Source organism: Bubalus bubalis, chromosome 21 (assembly GCF_019923935.1).
Source record: "Bubalus bubalis isolate 160015118507 breed Murrah chromosome 21, NDDB_SH_1, whole genome shotgun sequence".
Taxonomy (NCBI): Eukaryota; Metazoa; Chordata; class Mammalia; order Artiodactyla; family Bovidae; genus Bubalus; species Bubalus bubalis.
The window spans coordinates 56,115,042-56,141,213 of NC_059177.1; the positions used below are offsets into that span (position 1 = coordinate 56,115,042).

At 58.6% G+C, this 26,172-nt stretch overlaps 1 protein-coding gene across 2 annotated transcripts in view; it reads right to left on the minus strand.

Annotated features, from left to right (window-relative positions):
* The window catches only part of IFT122 (intraflagellar transport 122), a 66,016-nt gene that overhangs the window by 4,893 nt on the left and 34,951 nt on the right, over positions 1–26,172 (minus strand). For both annotated transcript variants that reach the window (XM_006078904.4, XM_006078902.4), the window contains 9 exons: positions 21,773–21,913; positions 18,082–18,135; positions 15,132–15,293; positions 10,808–10,974; positions 8,052–8,223; positions 6,624–6,726; positions 4,649–4,789; positions 3,600–3,694; positions 1,024–1,124 (listed from right to left, as the gene is read on the minus strand). In XM_006078904.4, the coding sequence (XP_006078966.1) occupies positions 1,024–1,124; positions 3,600–3,694; positions 4,649–4,789; positions 6,624–6,726; positions 8,052–8,223; positions 10,808–10,974; positions 15,132–15,293; positions 18,082–18,135; positions 21,773–21,913 (1,136 nt within the window). The remainder of the gene's footprint in view (positions 1–1,023; positions 1,125–3,599; positions 3,695–4,648; positions 4,790–6,623; positions 6,727–8,051; positions 8,224–10,807; positions 10,975–15,131; positions 15,294–18,081; positions 18,136–21,772; positions 21,914–26,172) is intronic.

Genomic DNA, 26,172 nt, shown 5'->3' on the forward strand with positions numbered 1-26,172 from the left:
TGCAGGGGCTGCGTGCAGGGTCTGAGGCCCCGTGATGGGGGCAGCTTCCCCCAAAATGTAAAGGATGGGCCTGAACCCCTTCAGAGAGGCTGGTTGTCACCAACTGGCAGCCCTGGGCCCTTCCCTCGGAGGGCCTGTGATTCACGGGAAGGCAGGGCGGGGGCTTGGCGGGGGCCGGGAGATAGTGACGTCCCCTCCAGAAGCGGGCAGGGGCTTCTTGTGCCTTCTGTCCCTTTTAGGACCTTCAGGATTGGGGATTACTTCCTCGCAGCCTCTGGCAGCACAGGCCCTCAGGCTCCTCCGTGGCCCTCACCGGCAGCCAGAGGAGGACAGGCCGGCTCCTGGGAAGGCCGTGAGGCTGCTGCCCCCTGAGCCCGGCTCCCAGGCAGGGGGCTTCAGCTCTGCCCTTCCTTCACCTCAATTCCCTCCAGCCCCTCTGTGCACTGGGTGTTCCCCTGGAACATCTACTCAGGCCTCCCCTGGTTACCTCGGCCTACGGGACAGATGTCGCCTCCTCCAGGCAGCCTTCCCTGACTTTGACCCCAGCCTTCACCCTTGCACACTGCAGCCCTCCCACTGAACAAGGCCCTGACACTCGTCCTCTCCCCTGACTGATGGTAGCTTGTCACCTGCTACCGGCTGCATGCTGGGGACGCAGCAGGTGCTCATCCACCTGGGCTGAACAAAGCTCTGCCCGCCCCCAGGCCCCCAGCTCAGAGGCCCGGCGTTTCCTACATCCCAGTCACACGCTCCTCTGGGGGTTATGGAAGGCCCACACAGTGTGTTGGCCAGAGACCCTCTGCTGGGCCCAAAGAGCCCTGAAAACTACCCCTCCCTTGGCGTTGGCCTGAGCCTCCCTGGCTGAGCCTCGCCTTTAGCAGCAGCACGGCGAGCTCTCTCCCTCCATCCGTCCCCAAGGGCTGCTGGAGAGAGAGGGCAGCCTCTGCCAGCAGAGTGCTCTGGAAGAACTCCTGGGGCCATCAGACAGGAGGGGTGGGACAGAGGGCGGTGAGCGAAGGATACACTTTGGAGATGCCCAGGGGGGTGTCCTTGGTCAGGCTGTGCAGCAGGAACCTGGAGATGTTGAAGAGCGTCTCGGGAAGGTGGAAGCTGAATGGCTCCTCCTGCCGCGAGGAAAGCACACAGAACTGAATTTCTCAGCTGAGCCGCTGCTGGGCCGGGTGAGAGGCCGACGCCGGGCACTCGGAGTGACTTCAACAGAAGAGCGATCGCCCAGGGAGCACCTGCGTGTGCCGGCGCCTGTGGCCACACTTGTGTAGTCCCCAGCCCAGCCCGGCGAGGGAAGCACCTTCATCCTCATGGCAGTGAGGGCAAAACTGACGCCCCAGACACCGTCTGCCTACGACACCCGCATGGGGCTGGGGTTCAAACCCACTGAAAGTGTTTCTCTGAAGCTCATTGCCTCTAGGGTGGCTAATGATTCCTTCTCCCTGAGCTCAAGTTGTTGCCAATTAGCTCTAAAAGGGGAGACCTTTAGGCAATTTGAGACGTGACCTCCATACAAGCATCTCCTTAAACGGAGGCACTTAACCCTTTGTAGCCTGAGAGCACAGGCCTCCTCTCTGCCGTCCAGCAGCAGTCTGATGGCAATGCCCACATACGTGCCAGGCACTGGGGTCCCTGCTGCATGCCTCTGCCCCAACGCCCAGCACAGGCCCTTCCATCAGACAGGCGCTCAACACCCGTGAGTTGAATGCACAGGTCTTCTGCACCGAGAGGCCGCCAGAAACTCCACACGTAGCCTGCAGGGGATGCTCCACTGGGAGGGGTCTATAAGAGGTTAAGAGATCCCTGTTTTGAAGGACGCTGGCACGCTGCTCCAGATGACAAGATGAAAGCAGGCCAGCTTCCCCTGGCAGCGAGCACTCAGCGGTAATAAACTGACATTTCCTCAAGGGCCCTGCTGGGCCATACTCAGCGCTGAGCCACCAGGACTCGGGCCCTAATTGGTCTCGATCCGCGAGGACTCGTTTTACGCCACTTCTCTGGTCCAGAGCCCAGCCTTCGCTCCTTAGTTCTCACTTAAATTTCTACAGCCTGTCAGTTCCAAGAAAACCTGAGCCTGCATCCTCTCCTGGGTGAAAGCCAGGGAGAGGCCTGCCTCTGGTTTTACCACACGAGGTGTGGAAGCTCAGAAGTGTCCCAGGGAGAGGAGAGAGGGGGCTCCCCTGGGAAAGGCGCCACCACCTCCAAACCAGAGCTGCTCTGCCGGGCCGGACACCAAACCCCGAGACACCGGCCGCTCCGGGCCTGCGCTCACGCTGGGGCCTCTGCCAGGAGCGGCCTCCCTCCGCCCCCTCGTCACCTGCCCCTGTCTTACTCATCTCCCACGTCCTGGCTTGGGGGCCACCTCCTCCAGGAAGTCTTGGTCCTCTAAGCACGTCCTTTGAGGGAACTAAAATGCAACTGCTTGTTTCTAGGCTGATGGAAGGCTGGCGTGAGGCCTCCGCACGGGGCAGCTGCAAGAGCCGACACTCACCCAGGGTCCCCCTTCTAAGTGCCCCCCAGTGTCAACTCACTGGATCCTCACCATCAAGTAGGCACTTGTCTTACGGTGCCTACTCTAAGTATGACCCTCGTCTTACTGAGGTGGGAGCTGAAGCACAGAGGGGAGTAAACGACCTGCCCAAGGTCACACGCGGAGCTGGTGCCTAAGGCCAGCGGCCAGCCCTCTTTAACTCGGCGGGTGGGGGCAGGGGCTGCTAAGTGCACAGGCTCCAAGTCAGGCTGCTGTCTGGGTTCAAGTCCTGGCTCTCCTACTTACTAGCTGTGCGATCTCTCTGTCCAGCACCTCAGTTTCTTCATCTGTAAAATGGGATGGCAGTATGTACCTCACAGCATGGTCGAAAGGCTGATACAACAAAGCCCTCGGCACACTGCCTGGTATGCAGTAAGCGCTCATTAAGGGTTGTCTATCTAGTGTTACTGCCCTCTGACTTACCAGCACAAGGTACCCTCACATTACTGAGTGACTGAGGATAAGCAAGCACGGAAGCTGAGGACAATCTGTCACCTGTACCCCACCGTCAGGAGGCAGATTTAAAACAGCTTAAACAAAGGATTCGGGAGTACCTATTAAGAGCTATTTGGGTCTCTGGAGATCAAGCCAACCCTCTCCTTTATAAAGAAGGAAACTGAGGGTCAGAAAAGGGAAGTGAATTGCTCAAGGTCACACAGATGGTCAGTGGCAGGGCCAGGGAGAGGCCTTGGGCCTTTGGTTAGCGCTGGACCTTCACCTGACTAGAAGACAGGGGCCCCTGGAACATCCCCCACCGGTCATTTAGAGACAGCCCCTGAGTGGCGAAGCCAGGGTCCACCTGAGTCATCCGAACCTGAAGCAAGTGACCAGAAGGCCCCTCCAGCCCCGGCTGGCTGATTCTGAAGCCCACACTCTGCACGTCAAACAAGCAAACAATCGAGGAAAATCAAAGTTCCAACCTGTCTCCCGGGGGGAGACCAGACTTCTCTGCAGGCCGTCACGCCCTGTGGGTGGCTTTCTGCTCCACCCAGAGGTCTGCTGCTCTGTGAGACGTGCCCAGGCCCCCCTGCCTGGCAGGCGGTGCCCCAGCCCACCTTACCACGTATCGGTGGATGACGTGGTAGCCATGGTACAGCTCGGCCAGGTGCTGGAAGTGGTGGAACTTGCTGAGCATCACTTCCTTCTGGGAAAGATCTGTGGGGAGCGGGGAGAGGGCATGTCAGCCTGGGCCGGTTCCCCTGACACCGGGCCCCCCACCCCAAGCCAGGACAATGGGGAAGGCGCTCTGCTGTCCCGAGGCAGCAGAGTCCCTGGGGCAGAGCTGGCGTGGGGAGAGGCTGATCACCAGCACCCAGACGGGCCAGGGCCCCCTGGCAGGGAGGGTGGGCACACGTCAGGAGTGTTCACGCTCACCTCACACCTTTTCCCTCCCCGTCCTTCCTCCTCGAAGCCCACACCCCTGGCCAGAACAGAAAGTGCCCCCTCACACCAGGGCCTGACAGTTTTCTAACTCTACCCATGGCTCCGGGCGGTCATGTGGGAAGCACAGCGGGTCACCCCTGCTCCACAGACGGTGGGCAGCGCTGGGGAAGGACTGTGCCTTGTCACAAGTCCCCTGGCGGCTCCCATGCCAGCGTCCCTCATCGCCCGCCTTGGCCAGGGGGACAGCATCTCCCTGCCCTGTGTGCTTCCAGAAGGCCCGCGGCGCATCACAGGAAGTCTCGTGAAGGAAATCAACACCAAAACTATCCGCTATCCTGCCTGGGACGAGTGAGAATCCGGAGTGTGCACCTAAAATGTGATCTCTTCTTCACCTTTTCATTTAATTCAATTTTTTTTTAAGCCAGTGCTCAGCTGGCTCCAGTTATGGGCTCCCAGGTAGCCGGGGAGACACATCTTCTGAATTAGCAACGCAGGCCCAGACCTCCCAACCGTAACCCCGGCATGGCCCTCATACCATCCTGAAGCTGATGGGCAAACTGGGAAGAGATGCCACGCGAGATTACGCTGCTGCAAGACAGGGTTATGGACAATACACCCAATAAACAAGCCCAGGGTTTTAATTAAAGCCTCCCAGCTCTTCCGATGTTTATCTTGGTGCCAGAGCGGGGCCGGGGAAAACAAGGGGCCCGGCTGATGCCTGCTTACCTTGAGCTATATCGAGGCACTGCATGGACAGCATCCAGTAATAATAGGCGGCGTCACTAAACCTGCTCTCGACCACGGCGTTGTGCGTGAGCTGCTCCAGCACCCGGACCGCCTCGCCCTGCCGCCCGGCCTTGTGGAACGCTGCAGGAACACAAGAGCGCGCCCCGTGCGGGGGAGCTGGGGGCTCTGTGGGGCTCGTGGGGGTGGGGGGCTGCAGAAGGAGGCACTCATTGGAGCAGCTGCACTCCCACGCTGCCGGGGTGCGCCTTTCAGGCCGAAGGCTATAAATAACCGAGGCTACATTCTGAAAAAGTACAGTGAGATATATACTCCTTTGGGGGGCTGGGAAAAGGCAACCCACTTTGGGAAGGCATGGGAGACAGGGAAGGCTGAGGGCCACGGCACGGGGCAAAGTCTGAGGGGGAAGCGCCACCTGCAGCGTGCCCCACCCCACCCCAGGACAAAGCTTGGCCAACTCCCCAGGTGACAGGCTCGGGGCTTTTGTTGCCAGTTCCCTCACTGCATCGTCACTACAGACCTACACAGGCTTTGTGACATGGGCTCACGAGGTGGAGGTAAGCTGGCACCCCCAAGGCCACAGAACCGAGCCCGACACAAGTGCATGGTCGGTCTTCAACTGAGGGCTTTTGGATGACCACCTTGGAAAATCTGGCTTGGTTCTAGCAACCAAACATTTGTAAAAACCAGCAAAAAATTTCTCAACTATTCTTCCATCCACTTCACAGAAATTTCTAGACTCCCAACTATGTGGCCAGAGCCTCGGGGTGTTGGGGGCCGTTGGGGAGGCCCTCCTAGCTGTGGCACTTGCCCACACGTGGGTGCTCGGATGATCCAAGCCCCCCACGATAGGGAAGGAAAAGTTCTGGCTTTTGTTCCAATCTCTTGTCTGAGCACCAAGTTACTATGGCGATGGATTCTTGGATGGGTAGACACAGACAGATGGGTAGGTTGACGTGTTTTGCCCAAACACGCACATACTTCAGCACCTGGGCACTCTGGAAGCGCTGAAGCCGTGGAGAACACGCTGTCCTGCCACGGGGCCTTTCGGCTGAGGAGCTCCATGGGGAGACACCCTGAAATGTGTGCAGAGGCGGCCACTGCTCCCACAGAGAAGTGCAAACGGGGTGCTATGGAAGATGACACGCCCAGTCGGAGCCCTGCCCAGAGAGGCCGCAAACCCAAGTCGGGAGAACCAGGCTCCCAGACAGGCAGACCCTGGTCCGAAGCCGGCTCTCCCGTTTGTGGCTTTGGGACTTTGCAGGGCACCATCAGCCTCTGCGTCTCTGCAGGGCTGCAGGCAAGATGCAGGCTTGTGCGGTTAGGCGCCCAATCAGTGCCTGGCGCAGCGAAGGCCGTCACATTTGAAACTGTTCCCAGTTAAAGCTCTAGACGTCCTTTCGCTCCTGTGTGCGGCTGTTTTCCCAGCGGGTGCGCTGAGGAGCAGAGGACACCTGGTTTCCCTGAGCCAGAGACAGAGCCCAGGTTTCTCTTCTGGGTGAGGAAAAGTAGCCTCACCCACGTATGGGAGGTCTCTTGTTCCATCCTTGCCCCATCGCGCCCCGCCTCAAATTCCCCCTGTGCCACCTCCTTGCTGTAGGACTTCAGACAAATCCTCTACCTTCTCCAACCTCAGTCTTCTCATCTATAAAATGGTACCTACATCACAGGGCCGCTGTGAGGATAATATGGGATGACACACCGGAGCACTATGCTCAGAGAGGCGACGGGACCTGCCGGAGGTCCTGGGGCTCGACCGTGAGTGGCGGGCCCAAGAGCATCCCACTCGAAGCACTTCTCCTTCCCACGGCCCCACGGTCTCCACCACCCGGCCCACCACCCGGGGGAGGGAGCTGTCACTCAGCGCCGCGGTGGGAGGGCTGCGCGGCTCCCGGGAGCGGGCGTGGCCAGCGCTTTCTCCCGCCCCTTCTGCACCGTGCCAGGCTGTGGGGCCTACCTTTCTGGGCTTCCTCAAAACGATCATTCTCTGCGAGCCACTGAGCATAGGGCACGTAGATGTCATCCTTAAACTCGGGGTGCTTCTCACCCAAGGCGAAGGCCTAGGGGAAGGAGCGAACACAGGCTTCAGAACCCAGCCCCCGCCGCCCCCGTGAAAGCACGGCGCTTGGCTGAATCCATTAGGGATGTCATATTTTGCCGGCCTGACAACTCAGAAGGGGGGAGTGGCTCCCCCCGCAACCACCACCCCCAGAAACGCAAAAACAAATCAGCTCTTTGAAAACAAAAGGCAATTAACAGCAATATGCAAGCGACTGGATTCAATAACAACACAGTCTGTTTCTGGACCACAGAAGCGGCACAGAATCGGAAACATTTTATTTTGAGGCTTTGCGTGGGCTCCCGTAGCGCAGCAAACAGATTTCTTTTAATTGCAGGCGACACCTAAGGAAACAGAATTGACATTATCATCACTGCTGCTTATTAGCTGTCAGAGATGACTGTGGATGTGGGGCTGCGTGGCACCCGCTGTCTGCTTCGTCTGAGCCCCAGAACCACCTGTCGGGCCAGGAGAACCGGAAATGAGTCACGGGGGCCAGTATGTGGTGATGGGGAGAAAGCCTGCCTGATGCACTCATTTCTGCTGCTTGGGAAAGCTGATAAACGCCTCTTGAGATGCCATGATTGCCTCTGGCTTTGGCCCCACCATCTTTCATCAGTGACCTTGTCACCTCAGCAAATGGTGCCACTGAGAGGGGAGACAAGGGTCAGACGGCTCTTACCGGCAAAGGCCTGGCAACGGCCCTGCAGACCAGACCACAGCAGGTGGGCACAGATCTGAGCCCCCTGAAGATGGATTTCAATCCAGGGTGCGGGGAGCCAGGGAGCAAGAGGGTAGGAGTCAAGCCAGAGGGGAGCACAGCGGTGGCTCCACCAGCCCCTGCGGCCATCCCTCCTGCTGCCTGGCGAATTCTTACCAGCCCTCGGGACAGAGGAGTCGCGGGAGAGGGCGAGGGCCCCGTAGTGGCTCTGGCAGCCTGCACCTGAAAAGTATGGCTGGCGTCTTCTGCCACAATTTGGCAGAAAAATGCCACCGAGCAGGGTTTAAATGTCACAGAGGTGTGGCCTCCGTGTCGGCGACGCATCAGCCAGGACCAATGGCAGGCAGTGGGGGCTGTCATGTTAACTCTGGCATCCCTCACGTCCATCACAGAGCCAGCAGGCCGTGAGGGTTTCCTGAATGAACGAATGAGCGAAGACAGAAAGCGAATGTGGAGAGGCCCTCCACAACACTCGGGGCTCAGGGAACTCACGGGCGGGTCTCCTGACCTTCAGGCCAGCGCTCACGTCGAGGTCAGCTGCTCTCCGTGCGAACCCACCCCCCAGTTCCCGTGTCCCAGGGCTCAGGGAGGGCCCCGGTGCTCACCTCATCCCAGCGCTGGGTCTCCACGTGCAGCTGAACCAAGGACTTGAGGTCACCAATCTTCAGGTAGGTCTCAGCGGCGTAGCCAGGGTTATCCAGCTTCTTGAAGAAGTGGGCGCACATCAGCAGCGGCTCCCGCTCGGCCTTGTCCAGCTTGCGGGCAATGTCGATGAGCCTGGAGCAGCGAGAGCACGGGGAGGAGGTGGGCTCTGGGGAGGCGGCCGGTGGGGCAAGCCCCATGGCGTCTGGGTCTCTCGGAGGGCGGCTCATCATGCTGACGGACCACCCCCCCAACTCCGCCCAGGCTCAGTATGGTGCCTCGGCCCCGGCGCGTGATGCGAGGTTACTGAGGGACTTCACCCAGAAAGGCCGCCTGGTGAAGGACACTCTGTCCCTCACTTCATGTGCCTTTCCTGGGAGTTACAACCCTGTCCAGCAAGCTCTGGGGGCAGCAGCCAACGTCTGCCGCTCACCTATGCGTGTCAGCTCAGTGCCATGAGCCTTCCCACGTGTGATCTCACCGGATCGTCTCTGCCCTCGGAGGGTGGTACTGTTATTCCCATTTCACAGAGGAGGACACCAGAGGCCAGCATGGAAGGTGGAGCCAGCCGACCACGCCTCTGCAGCTGGGAAGTGGCCGAGCGCCCTCTCCAGCACCAGTAGAGGAACTCGCACAGGCGGGCGGGGGCGGGGGCGGGAGCAGCCTTTGGGGATAGACCGCTGGAGGAAGGGCCAGTGCGCAAATGCTCTGAGCTCTGGGAGGAGAGCCTGCGGGGATCTGTGCCTCTTCTCCTAGCCACGGTGCTGACCGGGCCAGGGCAGGGGCAGGAGGTGCCACGGGACCACTGGTTCACCCGGCCCCGCCACAGCTCGTGGGCACACGGGGCTGCGTGGAAAGTGCTTCTTCCCTCCGGAGAGGCCGGGGTTTGGAGCCAAAGTGGCTCTCCCAGGGGAGAGGGGTTCTATCTATCCAGCTCACTCTTTGTGAGAAAGGATGGGGAAGCAGCTGTTAACAGAGACATCTCAGAAATCGGCAAGCTCAGGGAGGCTTGTCAATCCGTACCGAGGAGAATAATGGCTCTAAAAATACCACTTCTCAGCAGAGAGAGGACGCATTTTAGGGAAAGGTGGCGCAGGCAACCCCTTGGGAGCCCCCGCCCCTGCCCCACCCGTGAAGCCTAAGTCCCGGGAGAAAGGACAGAGTGTGCTTGATGTCTCTCTTCTGAACGAGGTGAGCATCCCTGGGGTAACGCGATACGTATCAGCTGCAAATGACGGTGACGTGAAAAACTAGAGTGAGTGGGGGCCCTAAACCTGCCTGGCTCTCTCCTGCCCCACCCCTTTTCATGAAAAGAAAAACCTGGTGGGGCGGGGGGCAAGCGAACTCTGCACCTCTATCTTCAAGAAACGCTATTCTGGGACAAGAGGACGATGGGGCGGTGCGGGAGGGCCCTCTGTGAGGGACCACACCAACCACATGACTCAGTCGTCGACCAGCCCCTCTCCCTCCTGGGTCCCGGGCCACTGCGGCCCACGGACCACAGAGTGGTTTCCAGGGCAACCAACAACCTTCAGGGCACGGGCCGAGCCGACCTCAGGAGCCGCTCCCGCACCGCTTTTCCTCTGCGAGCTGCAGCCTGCACGCGTCTACGTGTGCACAGACACACACACACGTGTTAGCACAAAGCCCACTCCTGACAGTGGGAGGGGAGAGGCTGCCCCGCCCAAAAAGAGTCCTGAGACTGAGCCCATCCTCCATTCGGCAGCTCCACCTGAAACCCCCAGCTTCGGTTCTCTGCCTCTGTCAGCGGCATCGCCGACGCCCGGCCAGAGCTCAGAGTCCTACTCCAGCTCCCCAGTCAGCCCCGCCCTGACGCCTCGGGTCCTGTGGTTCAGTTCTCCCACATCTTTCTTGTTCCCTCCGCCGCAACACGGCCCCACCGGCCCCCCCGCACTGGACACCCGGTCTCCCTTCCTCCAGTTTTCCCTCCATCCTACACCTGCAGCAGGAGCACAGCCCCAACCCGGGGTCCTCCCCACCGACTGACAGGTCTAAACACCTCAGTTTGGCCCCCGAGGCCCTCCCCGTGAGACCAGCCCGGATGCCCCTGCCGCTGCCAGCATCCTCCCGTCCCTCTCTTGCACCGTCATCCCGAGGCGGCCCAGTTGTGCTCTCTGTGCCGTTCCTCCCCCTGTGCGCCCTTCCCTTCCTGCGCCTCCACCACTTGAAAGTCGTCAAAGGCCCTTCAGGTGAAGACCACCCCCCGGCTCCCCCGGGAGAATGCGCGTCTCCTTCCCCGAGGCGCTTGGCACCGCTCCTGTTCTTTTCAGCGCCGACCATCACACAGGCTACGGGCACTGCTCCATGACTGCCTGGCTGGCCGGCCTTGTGTGATCACTCGGTCCCCGAACCCCGGTTTCCTCATCTGAAGGGGGCGTGGAGACACTGACGCTGAGGGTGTTGGGGGAACCACATGCCGCAAGGAGCCGCAGTGCCAGCTCAGGCGGGGCTCAGGGAACGGCGGGCCCGAAGCCTGGGTGGCTCCCCGCTCACCCTCCACCATCCCTTCCCCAGGGCCTTGCTGAGCAGCTCAGAGGCAGTGACTGCTGTGTCTGTATCTCCTCCAAACCGAGTCACCGTCGCCTATGACCAGATACTTAGAGAAACACTGTTTTCCCTCGTCAGTCACATCCGAGTGCTGACAGGACGTGACACACTGCCGCCCGCGTGCATCTCAGGGCCGAGACTGGAAACCTACATGTCGACCCAGCCGTGTTCCCCGCTGATCTCGATGGCCTTGCAGTGCTCGCCCGCCGAGATGTACATCTCCACGGCGGCTTTGGGCTCGTTGATGTTTCGAGCCCAGTCAGCCTGTTTGGTGATTAGCATCTTTGTTTCTTTGGGGTCTTCAGATCCAAGGAAATCCTGAGGAAGCACAACAAACAAAAACACTCGGGATTAGAACTTCCTGCTGCCAGCATGATGTCAGAGCTGCCGGAGGCTGCAGTGAGGATGGGCCTGCTTGGCGGTGGCCAGGATGCAGGCGCGAGCCGGGCCCCGTGGGGCCGACGGGGGTGGGGGTGGGAGGATGAGGAGGAGCAGGCCCAGGGGCCGCCCCACAGGTGCTCCGGGGCGGGGCCGGGGCAGCGTCAAGGACAGCGGCCCTCAACACTTCCTGCCCATCCCGCTAACGGCCGCGTGTCCTCCAGCTGAACGACGTGCTCCGGACTCGCGGGAGCGCCGTGCACAAGCTCCGCGGCGCGGGAGGCTCATGGTCAAGGTGCTTTGTTTGCTTCTCCTTCACGCAAAGTCTGATGCGTGTGTGACTTTACACAATTCCGGATACACAGACCTAGTGGCACCTTTACTCAGAGTAAGGATGACCCCCTCCCCACCCCACAACACCTCAGAGTGAGGCTGGGGGTCCCCTGAACTCAGATGGGATGGCTTCCAGAGTTCCCAGAGGGCCCCGCAGCCGCCACCGCACTGCAGGATGTCTGTTTCCTGACTCTGTTCACCTTCTGCCGCCTGAACTCGGGGCACGATCCCCTCGGCTCTGCCCTGGCTGTTTGCCTGGTAAGGAGCACAAGGGATTCTGGTGAACCACTTCTCAACCGGATGCTGGGAAACCAGGCCTGAGTTTGGGTCTGCGGGGCTGGGGACAACAGGAGGCCATGGGGATCTGAGGCAGAGGGAAGGGGCTTGCAGAGACCCCGTGAAGGAGAGAGAGGCCGGTGGACCTGGGGGGCTCCAGAGCCTGTGTTCCTTCCACCACAATGGGCCCGAGGGGCCATGCCCAGCTTCCCTGGGTTTGGCCTGAGGATTCACGAGAAACAGCTTCAGAAGAGCACCTCTTCTCCGGATACGGTTACCCAAAGTACGTGCATGGGGGCCGCCAGAGTTGAGGCAGCTTTGGTGCTGACAATTTTAAAGGTGGGGCTTTTCACAAAGGGAAATTGCGAGAGCTTAAGAGCACAGCCCCACGTGCCTCCTCAGCAGCGGTTTGTCTCAGGAATAGAGTGCCCTGCGGAGTCTGTGCCGTGCAGAGCTCACAAAGCCTGAGAAAGCACGCCTTTCCCCTGATTAGCACTCACTTGTCAGGAAAGTACAGTCAGTGAACTCTGAAAACCCACTAGAACAATTAGCATTCTCTTTTCTTTTTCCATTTGCTTTCAGCGTAATTGGGTAGCCTCTAAAATAACACATTAGATGGGCTGAAGACGAGCGATTCTTTTAAGGGGAGGACAGAGCATCACGACCCTGACGCTGAGGCGCCAATGAAAGACAGGTCACTGCAGCTCATGAGGGGAGGGGGCTAGGACGGCCGCCGGGGCCGGAGACGCCTGGCTTGGGCCCTTAAGGACACGGCCTTTACTCTCGGTAGCTACAGTGCCAACCCTTTACGCCAAAGCAAAGCCAGAAGCTCTGCTGACTGGATTGGTTAAAAGAGGTGAGTGGCTGGAGAAAACAGGCATCCTGAGAGAACACAAATGTCCTTCAGAGTGAATGCTCATGGACTGCAGTATAACTGTGGTGAGAAGGGTCAGAGGCCAAGGGTGAGCCAGGAGCTTGGCTGGTCGGCGAGGAGACCAGCCAGGGGCACCACGCACAGGCTTCGTGAAGGAGCCTGCCCCAGCCCGCAGCCCGGCTCCAGAAGCTCTGACCTAACTGAAGTTGAGTCTAAATGCTTCCTCTAACAAGATGGCTTTCCAAAGGTTCTTTGGTTCCACGGTGCTGACTTACATGTTATCTGGGGCCGTGGCAAAGGCGTTGTCCTGGAGTGGACAGAAAGAGGCCGTGCTGAGTGACGAGCGAGACTAAACAGTGCCCTCGTGTGCGCTGATTCTGATCAGGACATACCACATGAGAGTTAAGAGCACTATAATCCCCTTTATCACCAGATAAACATGTCACTTACCCGGAAAGCATACAATTTATTTGTACGTGGGAATGTAATTTAAAAATTTTCTGAAAACCAGATTGAATCTTGGGAAGGAATTTTCAAGTAAACAAAAACACGCCACGTTAATAAGCACTGTGTCCCACCCTCCTACCCCCTCGATGTAATGTGTATGTACACATGCTCTCAGACTGTGGGTGGGGAGGGGGATCAAACGGAACCAACCTACTGGGATCCTACTTGGAATTTTACCAAAGACTGAGACCAAAAACAACGCCCAGCGTATTTACCTTCGTGGAGAGGCAGACCAGATGGGCTGTGTAAACGGCTGCCTTTCTGGGTGGGAGACTCTAGGCGCACGGAGCCCACCGGAAGTGTGATGGGGGTGCCCCCGTGCAGGGGCAGGGCGGGGTGAGCGGGGGCAGCCCTGAAGGACAAGCACACTGTGGTCCTGCCTGGCCTCGCTCGTTCTCCCAACCTTTCTGAGCTGAGCTGGGCGAGGTCACCCTCCGAGGAGGAGCTGGAGGCTGAGTAAAGTGAAGTGCCTTCCCCAGGTCACCCTCAGGGAGGCCAGGCCTCATGCCCGCCCCCTGGACAGCAGTGCAAGGCGCTGTCTCCGAGGCCGCGGCTGCCCACGGGGCTTCTCAGAGGTTCCGGGGCAGCTGGCCCAGAAGAACCACCATGACTAGCCAATCCCAGTGCCCAGTCTAGCCTCAGGGATGCGCTCCTTTAGTTCAAGGTTTTATTCTTGCTTTAAACGTTATTATATCCAGGAAGAGACACACTGAGTTAGGTGTTCTCAGTGAGATCTCACTGTTACATAGCGTGTGTATGTGTGTGTGTGCGCGCGCACGCGCATGAGTGTGTGCTGGGGTTTGGTGGGAGGCGAGGGTACAAAAGTTGAAGAGGGAAAAATGGGGTCAGATGAAGCAGCCAGACCTGAGGGATGGAATGAAGGAATCACCAAGGAAGAGACGGGCTGCGGCCCGGTGCTCGGCCAGGTGCTGAGGACCAGCAAGTCCGGGCCTGCATCACAGCGACCCAGGTACTGCCGTTCGCCCAGGGCCTCACAGAGGTGCCCAAGACAGCGCACAGCCGTCCTCAGGAACAGAAGCGCGGGGGGACGATGGGGAGGGCTTTCCACCTTGAACTTGCTAGATAATGACCCTGAACAGCCTCTAGCTGCTTGTGGCTGACGACTCACTGAACACTGTGAGGCCATGCGGTTACCGGGAGACAGGCAACAAGGGTACCTTCGGGCTGAAGCTGAAGCTCCAACACTGTGGCCACCTGATGCGAAAAGCTGACTCTCTGGAAAAGACCCTGATGCTAGAAGGCAGGAGGAGAAGGGGGCGACAGAGGATGAGATGGTTGGATGGCATCACCGACTCAATGGACGTGACCAAGCCCCAGGAGATGGTGGACAGGGAAGCCTGGCGTGCTGCAAAGTCCGTGGGGTCGCAAAGAGTCGGACACGACTGAGCGACTAAACAACAAACCGTGGCAGGCAGACCTGGGTGCTCTAGGCGCCCACCCTCTCTTCACCTGCGCTCAGCCCGCCTGCAGGTGTCCTGGTGGTCTGGGCGTCGCAGGGGGACCTGCTCTCACACAAGCCATGAGGAGCCGGGAAGACTCTTGCGTGCCTTTAACAGCCCAGACCTGGAGACTCGGCTTACCAGGGCCTCCATGTGCAAGAGGATGTCAGCCCTCCACCCCACACGGGTGACAGGGGCGGTGGACTCACACATGGGCAGGGCCTCCGTTGTGGCACCTCTGATGCCCTGCACGAGGGCCGGCGCTAAGAGGAGCCGGCGTTCAGGAGGCCTTGGCCGGAGTGAACCACGCGGGCCCCCGTGACCACAGCAGAGCCGGCCCAGGCCTGAGGACATGGACGCTCAGCAACTTCTGATAGAGGCTGGAGGGAACTGGTGGGAGACAGAACCCCCAACCCTTACCAAGGGGACTCCGCTGGTTAGGACACACCGTCCACCGTCTCTGAACAACCACACTCTGCCCCTTGTGACGTCAGCCTAAAAGGTCGGCAGTGGGCCAGGTCTACCCGGTCAGTGGCTGCTGATGGTCCCCCTGTTGACCAACCCGCCCATGCCGTTTCCGAGGCCTGTGGGCCACGGTCCGTTCCACATGGCATCTGGGAAGGCAGCCCGGAGGCGGCGGCGGTTACCTTGGCGTACTCGAACATGCGCAGTTCCGTGTACATGTCCAGTGCGAGGTTCTCGTGCCCGCTCCTCTTGTACAGTTTGGCGGCCTCGTGGAACTTCCCCTGGTAGGAAAACACATCTGCCAGAAACAGGTCATTGTTGGTCTCTCCCCGCTTCTTCCGCTCCTGGAAAAATTAGAAGCACAGGAAATGGTCTCCACAGCCGTGGCAGGAAGCGCCCTTCACAAAGGTCCGCAGTGGCTATTTCAAGTTAAGCCCCTGGGCCTTCCTACTGGAACCTACGCTTGGCTCCTGGGCTGCTGTATATCTCACCTCGGTTTCTGGTGGGAATGCCTGACAACAAAAGCAGATTTTTTTTTTCCCCCCAGATGAGGGAAGATCAAAAGAGATGCAAACTTGTTTAATGGAAATTCCTCACAGTGGCTTCCTTACATATCCTTCCAAGGAAATGACTGCATGGTTAGGATGGGGTGTGATGCCCACTCCTGGGGACCCCCAAGCTCCAAGAATTCCCAAACCCCCAGGCCTGGTTTGGCTGGGTTGTGACTCATGATCATGATGGACAAGGGGAGAGTATTTTAGCGTTTCCTCCTGAGAAAAAGACATAACGAGTCTTACGTTCCTTCCACTGAAGAGAAGTGAGCGACGCTGTGTGCTGAGCATCCGCCAGGCACCGGGTGCCCCTCACCCAGGGTCACGTTGCCCAGAGCCCAGCCTTGGGAGAGGGGCAGGTGGGATCACACGGGGCTGGGGTTGGACTGCGTCTGACTCCAGACACTCTTTGCTCTACTTAATCCTGCCTTTGGAAGCCAGTAATCGTCCCCAAGGACACCTGTCGAGTGCTTGCCCCGCGCTGCACACGAGATCGATGTGCACACGGGCGCACGCACGCAGAGGCGCAGCAGCGCCGAGGTGACAGCACGCGGGGCCTCCTCCCGCCGTGTAGGGAACGGCCATCGGTCCGCCGCTCAGGCTGCTTGTAAACACTCAGTGGCTCCCATCTCTCATCCCCAGCAGTTTCCCTTTGCTTGATTTCTAGCAAGTGCACCGCAGAGGAGAAACACGAGACACCGAAGCAAACTCCTAGACAAGCTGGTGAAAGTTACAACAGCTGGAGGCAACAAGCTTCCCCACTGACAGAAAAGAATTTATAAAAACCAAAAGGAAAGCAAACCCACACTATACACAGTTTACGCTAGTCAGCCAAATAAGCTGACTCCTAATTGTAGGAAATAAATTAAAACCTCGCAATGGGATAAGGAAATAGGTTTTGCGGGGTGTGGAATTTAGGCCAAATCTGTTGCAGGCCCCAGAACCTCACTAGGATCAGAGTGAACGATTCCGTGGGCTTAGCGAGTAAGAATCGCGCAGACAGACTCTCTCCAGCCTGCTGCCAGCCCAGCGGCAGCTCACTGACCCAAGAGGAGCCTGGTAAGGAACCCGGGTTCTCTGGGATAACGGTGAATGCGAGAAGCAAGCCACGGAGGCCTCAGCAAACAAAATGGGTCCTCGCTCAAAGGCCCTTTACGCTTTCTCCAGGGACAGTCCTTCCAAGGTTACTCTGCGGCTCAGAACACGTCGGGAGACACTGCACATGCCATCTCAGGAAGACGTGGTAAACGGCCAGAGTCGGTCCTCACAGAGGCCAGTTACTTTTGCACAGAGAAAAATCACACGCCGTGGCCTCATCTTAAGACTCCTAGATCCAGACCAGTTGACCTACAAACACGGCCCCTGCTAGTCATAAGCAGTCCTGGCCGCCGTGGGCAGACGACTCTGAACACGCCCTGCCCCGTGCAGGTAAGGACGGTACAGAAGATGCACTGGAGAGGGCAGGGCTGTGCGGGGCAAGCTCCGGGAGCAGGTTCTTAGAAGGCAACATGGCTCCGACTAGGGACCGCAGGGGCCTGGAAGACAGAACTGGCTTGAATTCTAACCCGGCCTTCTGCTCTGGGGACACAGACACAGCCTCTCTGAGCCTTAGTTTTATTTCTCAAATAGGGATAACGAAGAGCAGCTGCCTCGTGAAGCTGTTGTGAGGCTGTAAAACTGTGTACATGTGGCTCATGCGTGCGGCGCAGAGCAGGCACTCGACAAATGGCAACGATTACCAGGCCGGGCCAGCCGTGAGCTCCCGCAGGCCTCTCCTCCACGCGGCTCTGCCCACGGGGCTCAGCATGTGGCCTGGCCCGCGATGGGTGTTTAGGATGCTGAACTGAGCCAGAGGGACGAGACATTTGCTGGTTTCCTCGCAACTTCCATATGTGAATTCAAATGTATCTCACATTCCCAGAGCCTCACAATAAATCTGTTCTGAAGGAGAAATACGTACACCTTTTCACAGACAGACAGCATGAAGAGACACGGGGATAGACAGTCTCCCATCCCCCAGCAAACGGTGTAGGCGGAACTAGCCTCCTGGGGCCCCCACCGCCCCTAGGGTGGCCGATGAGGAGGGCGGGCTACGGGGAGGGCTCAGCATTCTGAGGGTGCAGCCCCCCCACCCCAGGGCCTGTCCCAGGGGGTGGGCGCAGACCACGTGCATTTGGGAAACGCTGCCTCCACGGGCATACTGTGCAGCCCTAGAGAGGGTGGTGACGAGCTAACAGGCACTGCGAGCATGGAATCTGGCTCCCGAGAACCTGTTTAATCAACCCTGCGAGGTCAGTCTCATCCCATTGTTTAGCCCTCCCAGCTACCCTGCGAGGTTGGTCTCGTTCCATTTCCCAGACAAGAAACCAGAGCTCTGACAGACAAGGCACCCACCGGGCTTGCCCAGCTCCCAAGGGACAGTCCGGACTCCTGGCTCGCATGCGCCGGCCCCCTCTGCGGGCACCCTGCCCTCCCGCTGGACACCCATGGGCTCCTGCCACAAGGCCTCCAGGCGCCCGCCCGGAAACCACTGACAGCACGTGTACGCTGCCCTGAGAAGGAAGAACACTTCATCCTTTACCTCAATGCTGTTGATGAGCTCTAAATACCGGAGGTCTTGTACTCTGGTGAAGGCCTACAGGAGAAGAAGAAATGAAAGAAAATCAGCTGCCTTCTGGGCTTCAAAAGTGGGTGATTGGCTGGGGGTGGGAAGTCGAGCTTTAGAAAGTGAGCTAGTAAGGGGGCGGCGGGGGGGCGGTGCGGGGGGGGGGAGAAGTGAGCACTGATTAATCACCCTGCGTTTGGGAGGGTTCTGCCACTCACAGAGGTGGGGCTTTCTCCCCGGGATTAGTCCATACAAAGGATGCATCGCTCACTTTGGGACTAGGTCAACAAAACCCAGACGGTGCAGTCGGCAGTGGGGCTGGCTTGCGGGATTCTCTATGCACCAGGGAGGACCAGGCCCACGGAGCCTCCGAGGCAGCAGCATCAGAGGGGGAGTGGGGGCAAGGACCGACTGAGGAGAGACCGCACGTCCACCCTAGTGACCGGGGCGGAGCACGGGAGACAGCCATGCCTTCTGCAGGGCACACACAGGGTGGCACTGAGGGAGGGGACGGGGCAGAGCTGAGCAGGAACAGACATGGCTTCTGGAAGGAAGAGGGAGGCAGGCAATGAATCACTCCTCGTCCCTGGAAGCAAACTCTTACGTAAACCTGACCAGTGCAGCTTGCCCTGGACTCACTGTAAAGCCAGAGATTTCAACCCATGGGCTACTAGAACATTCGAGGCAGCCTTCTGCAGGAGAATGGCTGCTTGCTAAGCCTCTTTTGCAGCTTTCAGATCCTGCAAGGGCTGCAATGGAGCACAGCCCACCCGTCAAGAGGCTCTTCGTGGGCCTTTGCTGCCAGTATCCTCCCAGGCGTGCTCCTCTGCACTATCCCGTGGGAAACGGGCTGACGTGCCCGCAGGAGGCAGCAGATCCAGGAACCTTAGAACCACCACCCCCGCCAACTGCTCTCTCTGCTTAGCTGCATGACACCCTCCATCCTAAAAGGCCAGGGAAGTGGACAGGTCATCCGGCCTCCAGCTGCCTCATGGATGACCACAGAGTGACTTCATCTTTTCATCCTGCAGGGCCAGGCGTCCCTCCTGCAATTCAGGGGCCTGTATTCTAAAGGGTGAGGCAGGCAGGTAAAAGAGACCACGAAGCCTCCCTGAGCCGAGAGCTGTACAGTTACAAACTGGACGCCCTGGAGAAAGCAAACTCACTAGCTAGCAATGGGCAGTGGCGGGAGGCAGGACTCAGCAAAGCGCTGAGGGGCAGGAAGCTACCAGAGGGCACCCCTAGAGAGGGGTTCCCGAAGGAGTCAGGCAGGCATCACGTGAGCAAAGGGGTGGATGGCCCATCTCCACGCAGGTCTGACAAGCCACCTTCAAGACCCGGGCTTCCTGGAAGCAACTGACGGGGACGTCTGGCCAAGCAGAGAGAGGAAAGAAGGAGCCTTTGGGGTCTCAGTCCTGTCTGGGGGCCCTGAATCTGCCCTGGCCCCACCTCCAGGCCGCCAACAGCTTTCTCCAGATGGGGGCAAGGTAGCGGGTCCCTTCTGTGGGCCTTCTAGGTCTGCTCGGCTAGGATTCCAGGACTTGCCACCATGAGAAACCTGTCTCCGAGTTCCTTCAGCCCTGACACATCCTGCAGAGTCAGGGGTGCCCTGGTCGGACCCTGGTCAGAGTGGTCAGAGTCACAAGGCCCCGGGATAACCTCAAGCAGGGGGAGGTGTGCGAACAAACGGAGTTCTGCTCAGGCCGCAGTCCGGCAGGCAAGGCAGCTCTCCTGCGCCACCTAGTGGAGGCGCTGGCCTATCACAGGGACCCACCCTGCACCCTCCCATGCCTGGGAGACTTTGCAAAGCAGCAAATCGCAGCCAGGCGGTTCAGAATCTGGCTAAAATGATCAAGTTCTAGTCTAGGGTTAAATTTCTGTGGGCTTCACACAATAAATAATCTCTATTCTCAGGGAGGGTTTGGGAGATACAGCACAGTGGGGGGAGGAATTTCAGGTTAGTTTTTGTCCAATCAAACATCTGCTGAGCTCCTAACGGTCTGAAGTACCGTGCTAGGTGGGCTTCCCAGGTGGCTCAGGGGTAAAGAACCCACCTGCCAATGCAGGAGATGCGGGTTCGAGGGGGTTCAATCCCTGGGTCAGGAAGATCCCTTGGAGAAGGAAATGGCAGCCCACTCCAGTATTCTTGCCTGGAGAATTCCACAGACAGAGGAACCTAGCAGGCTACATTCCATGGGGTCACAAAGAGTCAGACACGACTGAGCGACTGAACAACAATTGTGCTAGGCAGTGTTGGCTGAGTCTGGGAAGAAACTGATGCCTAGTTCCTGGGCCTAAGGAACTGACGATCTCTAAGGAAGACGTCTCACTGCGATCCAGGCTAAAAACAAACAAAACACCATCTAGGGCTCCTGTGTTATCCTTCACCCCTCCGGGCGTTTCTAGGGGCAGAGGGGGCCAGGGGGGCAGGTGGTGGTGGTGGAAACCCCTCCACGGACTTGCCTCCTCTCCCCTCTGGGTTCTCAAGAATCGGCGACAGCCCTCCCTCCTGTTACCATTTTTATGACACTTAGTAGATCTAAGACCAATACAGATAATTACTACATCATGATCATCTTTCTTGTTTTAATCACAGCCAACATTTGGCCAACCACTGGCATTTTAGAACCCCTTCTACAATGTGGGGGTGAAGCCTAAGGACACCAGGTCACGCAGGCATGTCAGCCGGTGGGTGTTCTCCCTGTCCCTGCTGAGGGAGTGGGAGGACGAGGCTCCTTGGGGTCTGCCAGCCTGTGCGGGCCCAACTGTGCCCAGCCAGGCTGCCCAGTCCCCAGCCAGCCCGTGCGGGCACCAGAGCGCCCAGCCAGCCTGCCCAGTCCCGGCCAGGTCTCCGTCCACTCTCTTCTCAGGTGCAGCAGCCTCAGCCTAGCACAGGGCGGGCACCACCCCCTTCTGTAGCCCCCGCCCGCCAGCTGAGGGTACGGGCTAACTGAGGATCTGGTCCATGGACTGTGGGAAGAAAAAGAGGGGAGGGGGAAGCAGGGGAGACACGACTGGAAGCCACTCATTCCCCCGCCTCAGGTTCCGGATGAAAACCCATCTCAGAGACGCGGCTGGACCTTTGCTAACGTGTGGAAAGGGGGCAAACGTCTTCAAGCATTTTTGGAGTTCTAACAGACTCAGCCAGGCAACGCCGCCGTGAATAGAGGCCATGAATCAAGCCGTGAAGGCGTGTGTGGAGTGGTGCTGGGTCAAAATCAGAGAACCCCGACCATTTTGTCCAATGGACCTAGCGGAGCGCCGAGAAGAACAGCGCCGTGTAATAAACGGCCTAATACCGGTAAGTGCTTGCACCGATGATAAAAGCCACCGCTGAATGAGTGCCGACGAGGGGCACGCTTTAGCTGGGCGCTAGGCGCGGATGAGAGCTAACAAGGCTGACGGCAGGCTCTAGAGGACGCCCCTTCCATGTCGGGCCTTACAGGCATCAGGTCCCTACAAGTCTGTGAGAAGGGGGCCCGTGGTCACCCAGCTCTTACACGTAAGCAGCCTCAGCAAGGCTGTGAGCGGCTGAGGCTCACCATCAGAAGGCGGCTGAGCTGGGGCCCCGGCACAGGCCCGTCTGAGCCCAGGGCCAGGACAGCAGGCTTCGGCCTCTGCTAGGGACCCCGCGAGGACAAGCACCCCGGCTCGCGTGGACGCTCACCTTCTTCGCTGTCTCAAACTCCAGTCCTTCCAGGGCTTCCATGGCCAGCTCGCGCCAGTCGGAGTCAGTCACACCCAGGCAGGCGATCTGGTAGGCTTCCCGGAACATCTTCCTGTCCAGGTACTGGTACATCGGGGCAGACTGGAGGGGTTCGGCAGCAGGAGAGAAGACTGCTCTCAGAGCAATGCACAGAGTCAGAGGCACGCGAAGCCTGACCCCGCAGAGCCGGGCCGCAGGGAACCCCAGCACCCAGCTCGGACCTCCCCCGGCCCCGCTGACGGCCTTCCGTCCGCCACTCCGTTCACAGCCACTGAAGCATCGTGTTCACAGCACATGCCTCCACTCCCCTCCCCTCCACCCTCACTGGCTGCCCCCACCTCCAGGGCTGGGGGGAGAGGGGGGCCTCAGTACAAGATGTCTCCCTCACCTGGATCGCCTTTGCCCCCTCCTTCTTTGCAAAGTACCTAAGTCACTTTGTTAGTCACTCAGTCATGTCCAGCTCTTCCGTGAGCCCATGGACCGTAGCTCACCAGGCTCCTCTGTCCATGGAATTTCCCAGTCAAGAACACTAGAGTGGGTTGCCATTCCCTTCTCCAGGGGATCTTCCTGATCTAGGGATCCAACCTGGGTCTCCCAAACTGCAGGCAGATTCTTTAAAATCTGAGTCCACCAGGGAAGCTCAAGTCACTTCACAGGCCCTGTTAAAACATCACTTCTCACAGAAGGTCCTCACAGACCCCTCAAGGGAAGGGGTCTGTCTGCCCCTTGTCCCGACCTCAGGCTCTATTTTAATTATCAGCCTGTCCCCTTAAGGCTCGCACAACCCGAGGTGGCAGCGGGGCTGGACTGACCCCCCCGGCAGGCCCTCAGCCTCTGACTAATGCCTGTTCATCCTGCTGAAGGAATGAACGGCGTTACCAAGAGGAAGAGGCCTGGGATGGCCTTTATGAAGAGGGCCAAGAAACCTGCGGATCCCAAGAAAGGCTGCCCTCTCCTCGTCCCTGGTGCTGGGAACCTTTCTCCCATCCCTCGCCTGGGAAGGGCTGCCTCGCCCTGATTCTTGTGAATGGTTCCTAATAACTTCACTTTTTAGGTTTCCGAGGTGCTTTTGAGTCCCACAGCCCTGGGTGATAGGTGTTGTTGACCCAGTCGTGTCCAATTCTTTGCGACTCCATGGTCTGCAGCACGCCAGGCTTCTCTGTCCTTCACTATCTTCTGGAGCTTACTCAAACTCATGTCCATTGAGTCACTGATGCCATCCAACCATCTCATCCTCTGTCGCCCCCTTCTCCTCCTGCCTTCAATCTTTCCCAGCTTCAGGCTGTTTTCCAATGAGTCGGCTGTTCGCATCAGGCGGCCAAAGTATTGGAGCTTCAGTGTCAGTCCTTTCAATGAATATTCAAGATTGATTTCCTTTAGTAATGACTGGTTGGATCTCCTTGCTGTCCAAGGGACTGTCAAGAGTCTTCTCCACAGTTCGAAAGCATCAGTTCTTCGGTGCTCAGGCGTTATTATCCCCCAACTACTGCCCAGAGACTGAGACTCGAGTGACTTGTTAAGGACCCACAAGTGGAATGTAGAAGCCCTGGGGTTGGACCGGGGGCAAGCTGCCCAGGTTCCATGCCCCTCTCTGCTGTGTGTGTGTGTGTGTGTGTGTGTGTGTGTGTGTGTTCTCCTGCTCATGAAAACAAGGGTGAATTGGGCCGTGGTGGCTTCCACAGCAAAAGGCCAGTCAGTAGGGCTGAGGCGCTGCCCCTGCCCAGGCCTCCTGGGCAGTGGACATCAATCAGCCAGCACTTCTGTGTTAATCGTTCCCAAATGTAGAGCTGGAAGTGCTGTTTTCTCCATTCGGGGCCTTTATCTTCGAAATTTCCTGTCCTGCTTTTTTAGCTTTAGATTGAAGGAAACTAACAGCAAGATTGCTCTGACAGCAAGATTGCTGCTGAATGCTCACCTCTTCCGCCCGGCCGCCCCACCCAGCTCTCCTCCCTTTGAGGCGAGGCGGGCAGCAGGGTGTGAAACCAGGAGCTGTTGGGCTAGAATCCTGGCCTGGCGAGCCCACATCCTCACCGAGGGATTTGGGGTCAACGGATCAGCTTCTGTTGCCTGCCCAGCCCACGGGCGGGCGACCAGCGCTTTGAAAAGGGGAAGGTGCCGGGAGAAAGCGAGCCTGCTCCCTCCCGCGCCACGCTTCTTAGCAGGTAACACATTTGCGGCTCCTCTCCGGCTCTCTGGTGAGCTTCCCTGGTGGCTCAGATGGTAAAGCGTCTGCCTGCAATGCGGGAGACCCAGGTTTGGTCCCTGGGTTGAGAAGATCTCCTGGAGAAGGAAATGGCAACCCACTCCAGTATTCTTGCCTGGAGAATCCCATGGACAGAGGAGCATGGTGGGCTACAATCCATAGGGTCACAAAAAGTCGGATGCGACTGAGCGAGCTTCACTTTTACTTTCTGGCTCCAAGCCTTTATGGGCTCAGACCAAGTGTCACCACCCCGCAGAAACCTCCGCACACTCCCCGAGAGCAAGCAGCTTTCCTTTCTAAACTCCTCTGGTGGACCACCTTTGTTCCAATTGAGTTGTTTTGTAGTGTTTGCTATTTAAAGATCGGGAAGAATAATAATAGGAATTGGGCCAGACAAAATCTGAAAGATGGACGCATTGAGCTCCACTGCACAGGGGGCGAGGGGCTGCTCCAGGCCGTGGCTGGTTAGGGGGCAGGGTCAGAACTCAAAGCTAGTTGTCTCCCCTCAAGGGCCCCCCAGGTGGAGCCCCATGAGGGTGGGACAGGGACATGGATGACCAACTGAGCACGGAAACCATGGTTAAGACACGGGCTGGCCTGGGAGGCGCCATCTGAGAATGGGAGCTTCAGAAGTATTCACACTGAACAAATGCCCTCTGAGCTCTGCTCGATCTCACTGTCGCATTCCAAGCATGAGGTCACCACCGCCCCGAGGAGCCGGACCGATCCGGGGCTCGCCGCTCTACTTGGCAGCCCCGACAAACCCGTTCTTGCACAAGATGATGTCAATTTCGAAAAGAAACCAGAAATCCCCAGAGCAGGCTTGCTGCTTTCTCCCTTGCCTCTAGGCCAAAACCACAGGCCGGCTGGAGGCATGGGTGACAGATAAATCGCCTTTGTCTTGGGGCTGCCTCTCCTGACCCCTGGCAGCTCCGAGCTGCTGCGTCAGCAGGACGGCCCTGGTGCGGCCCCAAGGGCCCTGGCTCCTGAATCTGCAGGGCTTGGCAGAGGCGCCCAGGGCCGCCCCTCCAGCTCCTCTGGGCCGGCCACAATCAGGGAGCAACAAACTGTTATCTTCGAGGTCAGGGCGGCAGCGCTGGAGGAAAACTCGCTCTCAGCGTGGCCTGTCTGTTCAATGGAGGAAGGCTGAGTTTCTAGTGGCTGTGGGGCCAGGGCACGGGCTGGGGAGCAGAAACGGCCCTGCGGGGGGAGGGGTTCTTGCCCCTCCTCCTGCCCCGATTCCACCCATCTCTCCCCTCCTTTCTTTGGCTTTCTTCTTTTCCTCAGATCTGAATTCCACTACCATGCACTGAATAATTGCTCTGTGTCAGGCTCTATTCATTCCCGAAGCAGTCAGTAACAAGGGTGTCATCGTCAGTTTAGAGCGAGAAGCAGGCCCCAGCCCTGCCCTGTACAAGAAGCCAAGGGACCTCCCCAGTGGCCCAATGGTTAGGGACTTCCCCAGTGGCCCAATGGTTGAGTGCAGGGGGTGTGAGTCTGATCCCTGGCTGGGGGGGCTAGGATGTCACATGCTGCCTGGCACAGCAAAAAAAAAAAGAGCCAAAGCACAGAGCGTGAGTGAAGGTGGGGTGTCTGGAGGGGGCACCAACTGATGGAGCCCAGGCGAAGGGCGATCTGGAGACATGTCTACAAATCCTCCACATGGCTGTGACCTTTGACCCAGCAATTTTCACTCCGAGGAAAGTATACCACTGAGCTATATTGGGACTGGTGCAAAGACCTGGCTGGGAAGATGCCCACCACCTACAGGAGCAAAGAAGCTGTAACAGCATGACTGTCCAACTGGCTGAGTGCGCTGTGGACATCGTGTGACGGGACAGAAAGCTGTCATCAGAACAAGGGGGCAGGGCTTCCCTGCTGCATCGGTGGTGAAGAATCCGCCCGCCAACGCAGGAGACACGGGGCTCGATCCCTGACCTGGGAAGACCCCATGTGCTGCAGAGTGACTGAGCCCGCGCGCCACAGCGACTGAGCCTGTCTGTGCTCTAGAGCCCGGGAGCCCTGACGACTGGGCCCGGGGCCCGCAACAAGGAGCCCCCAGAATGAGAAGCCCACGGACTGCCAACTAGAGAGCAGCCCCTGCTCTCCGCAACTCGAGAAAAGCCTGCACGGCGGCGACAAGGACCCAGCACAGACG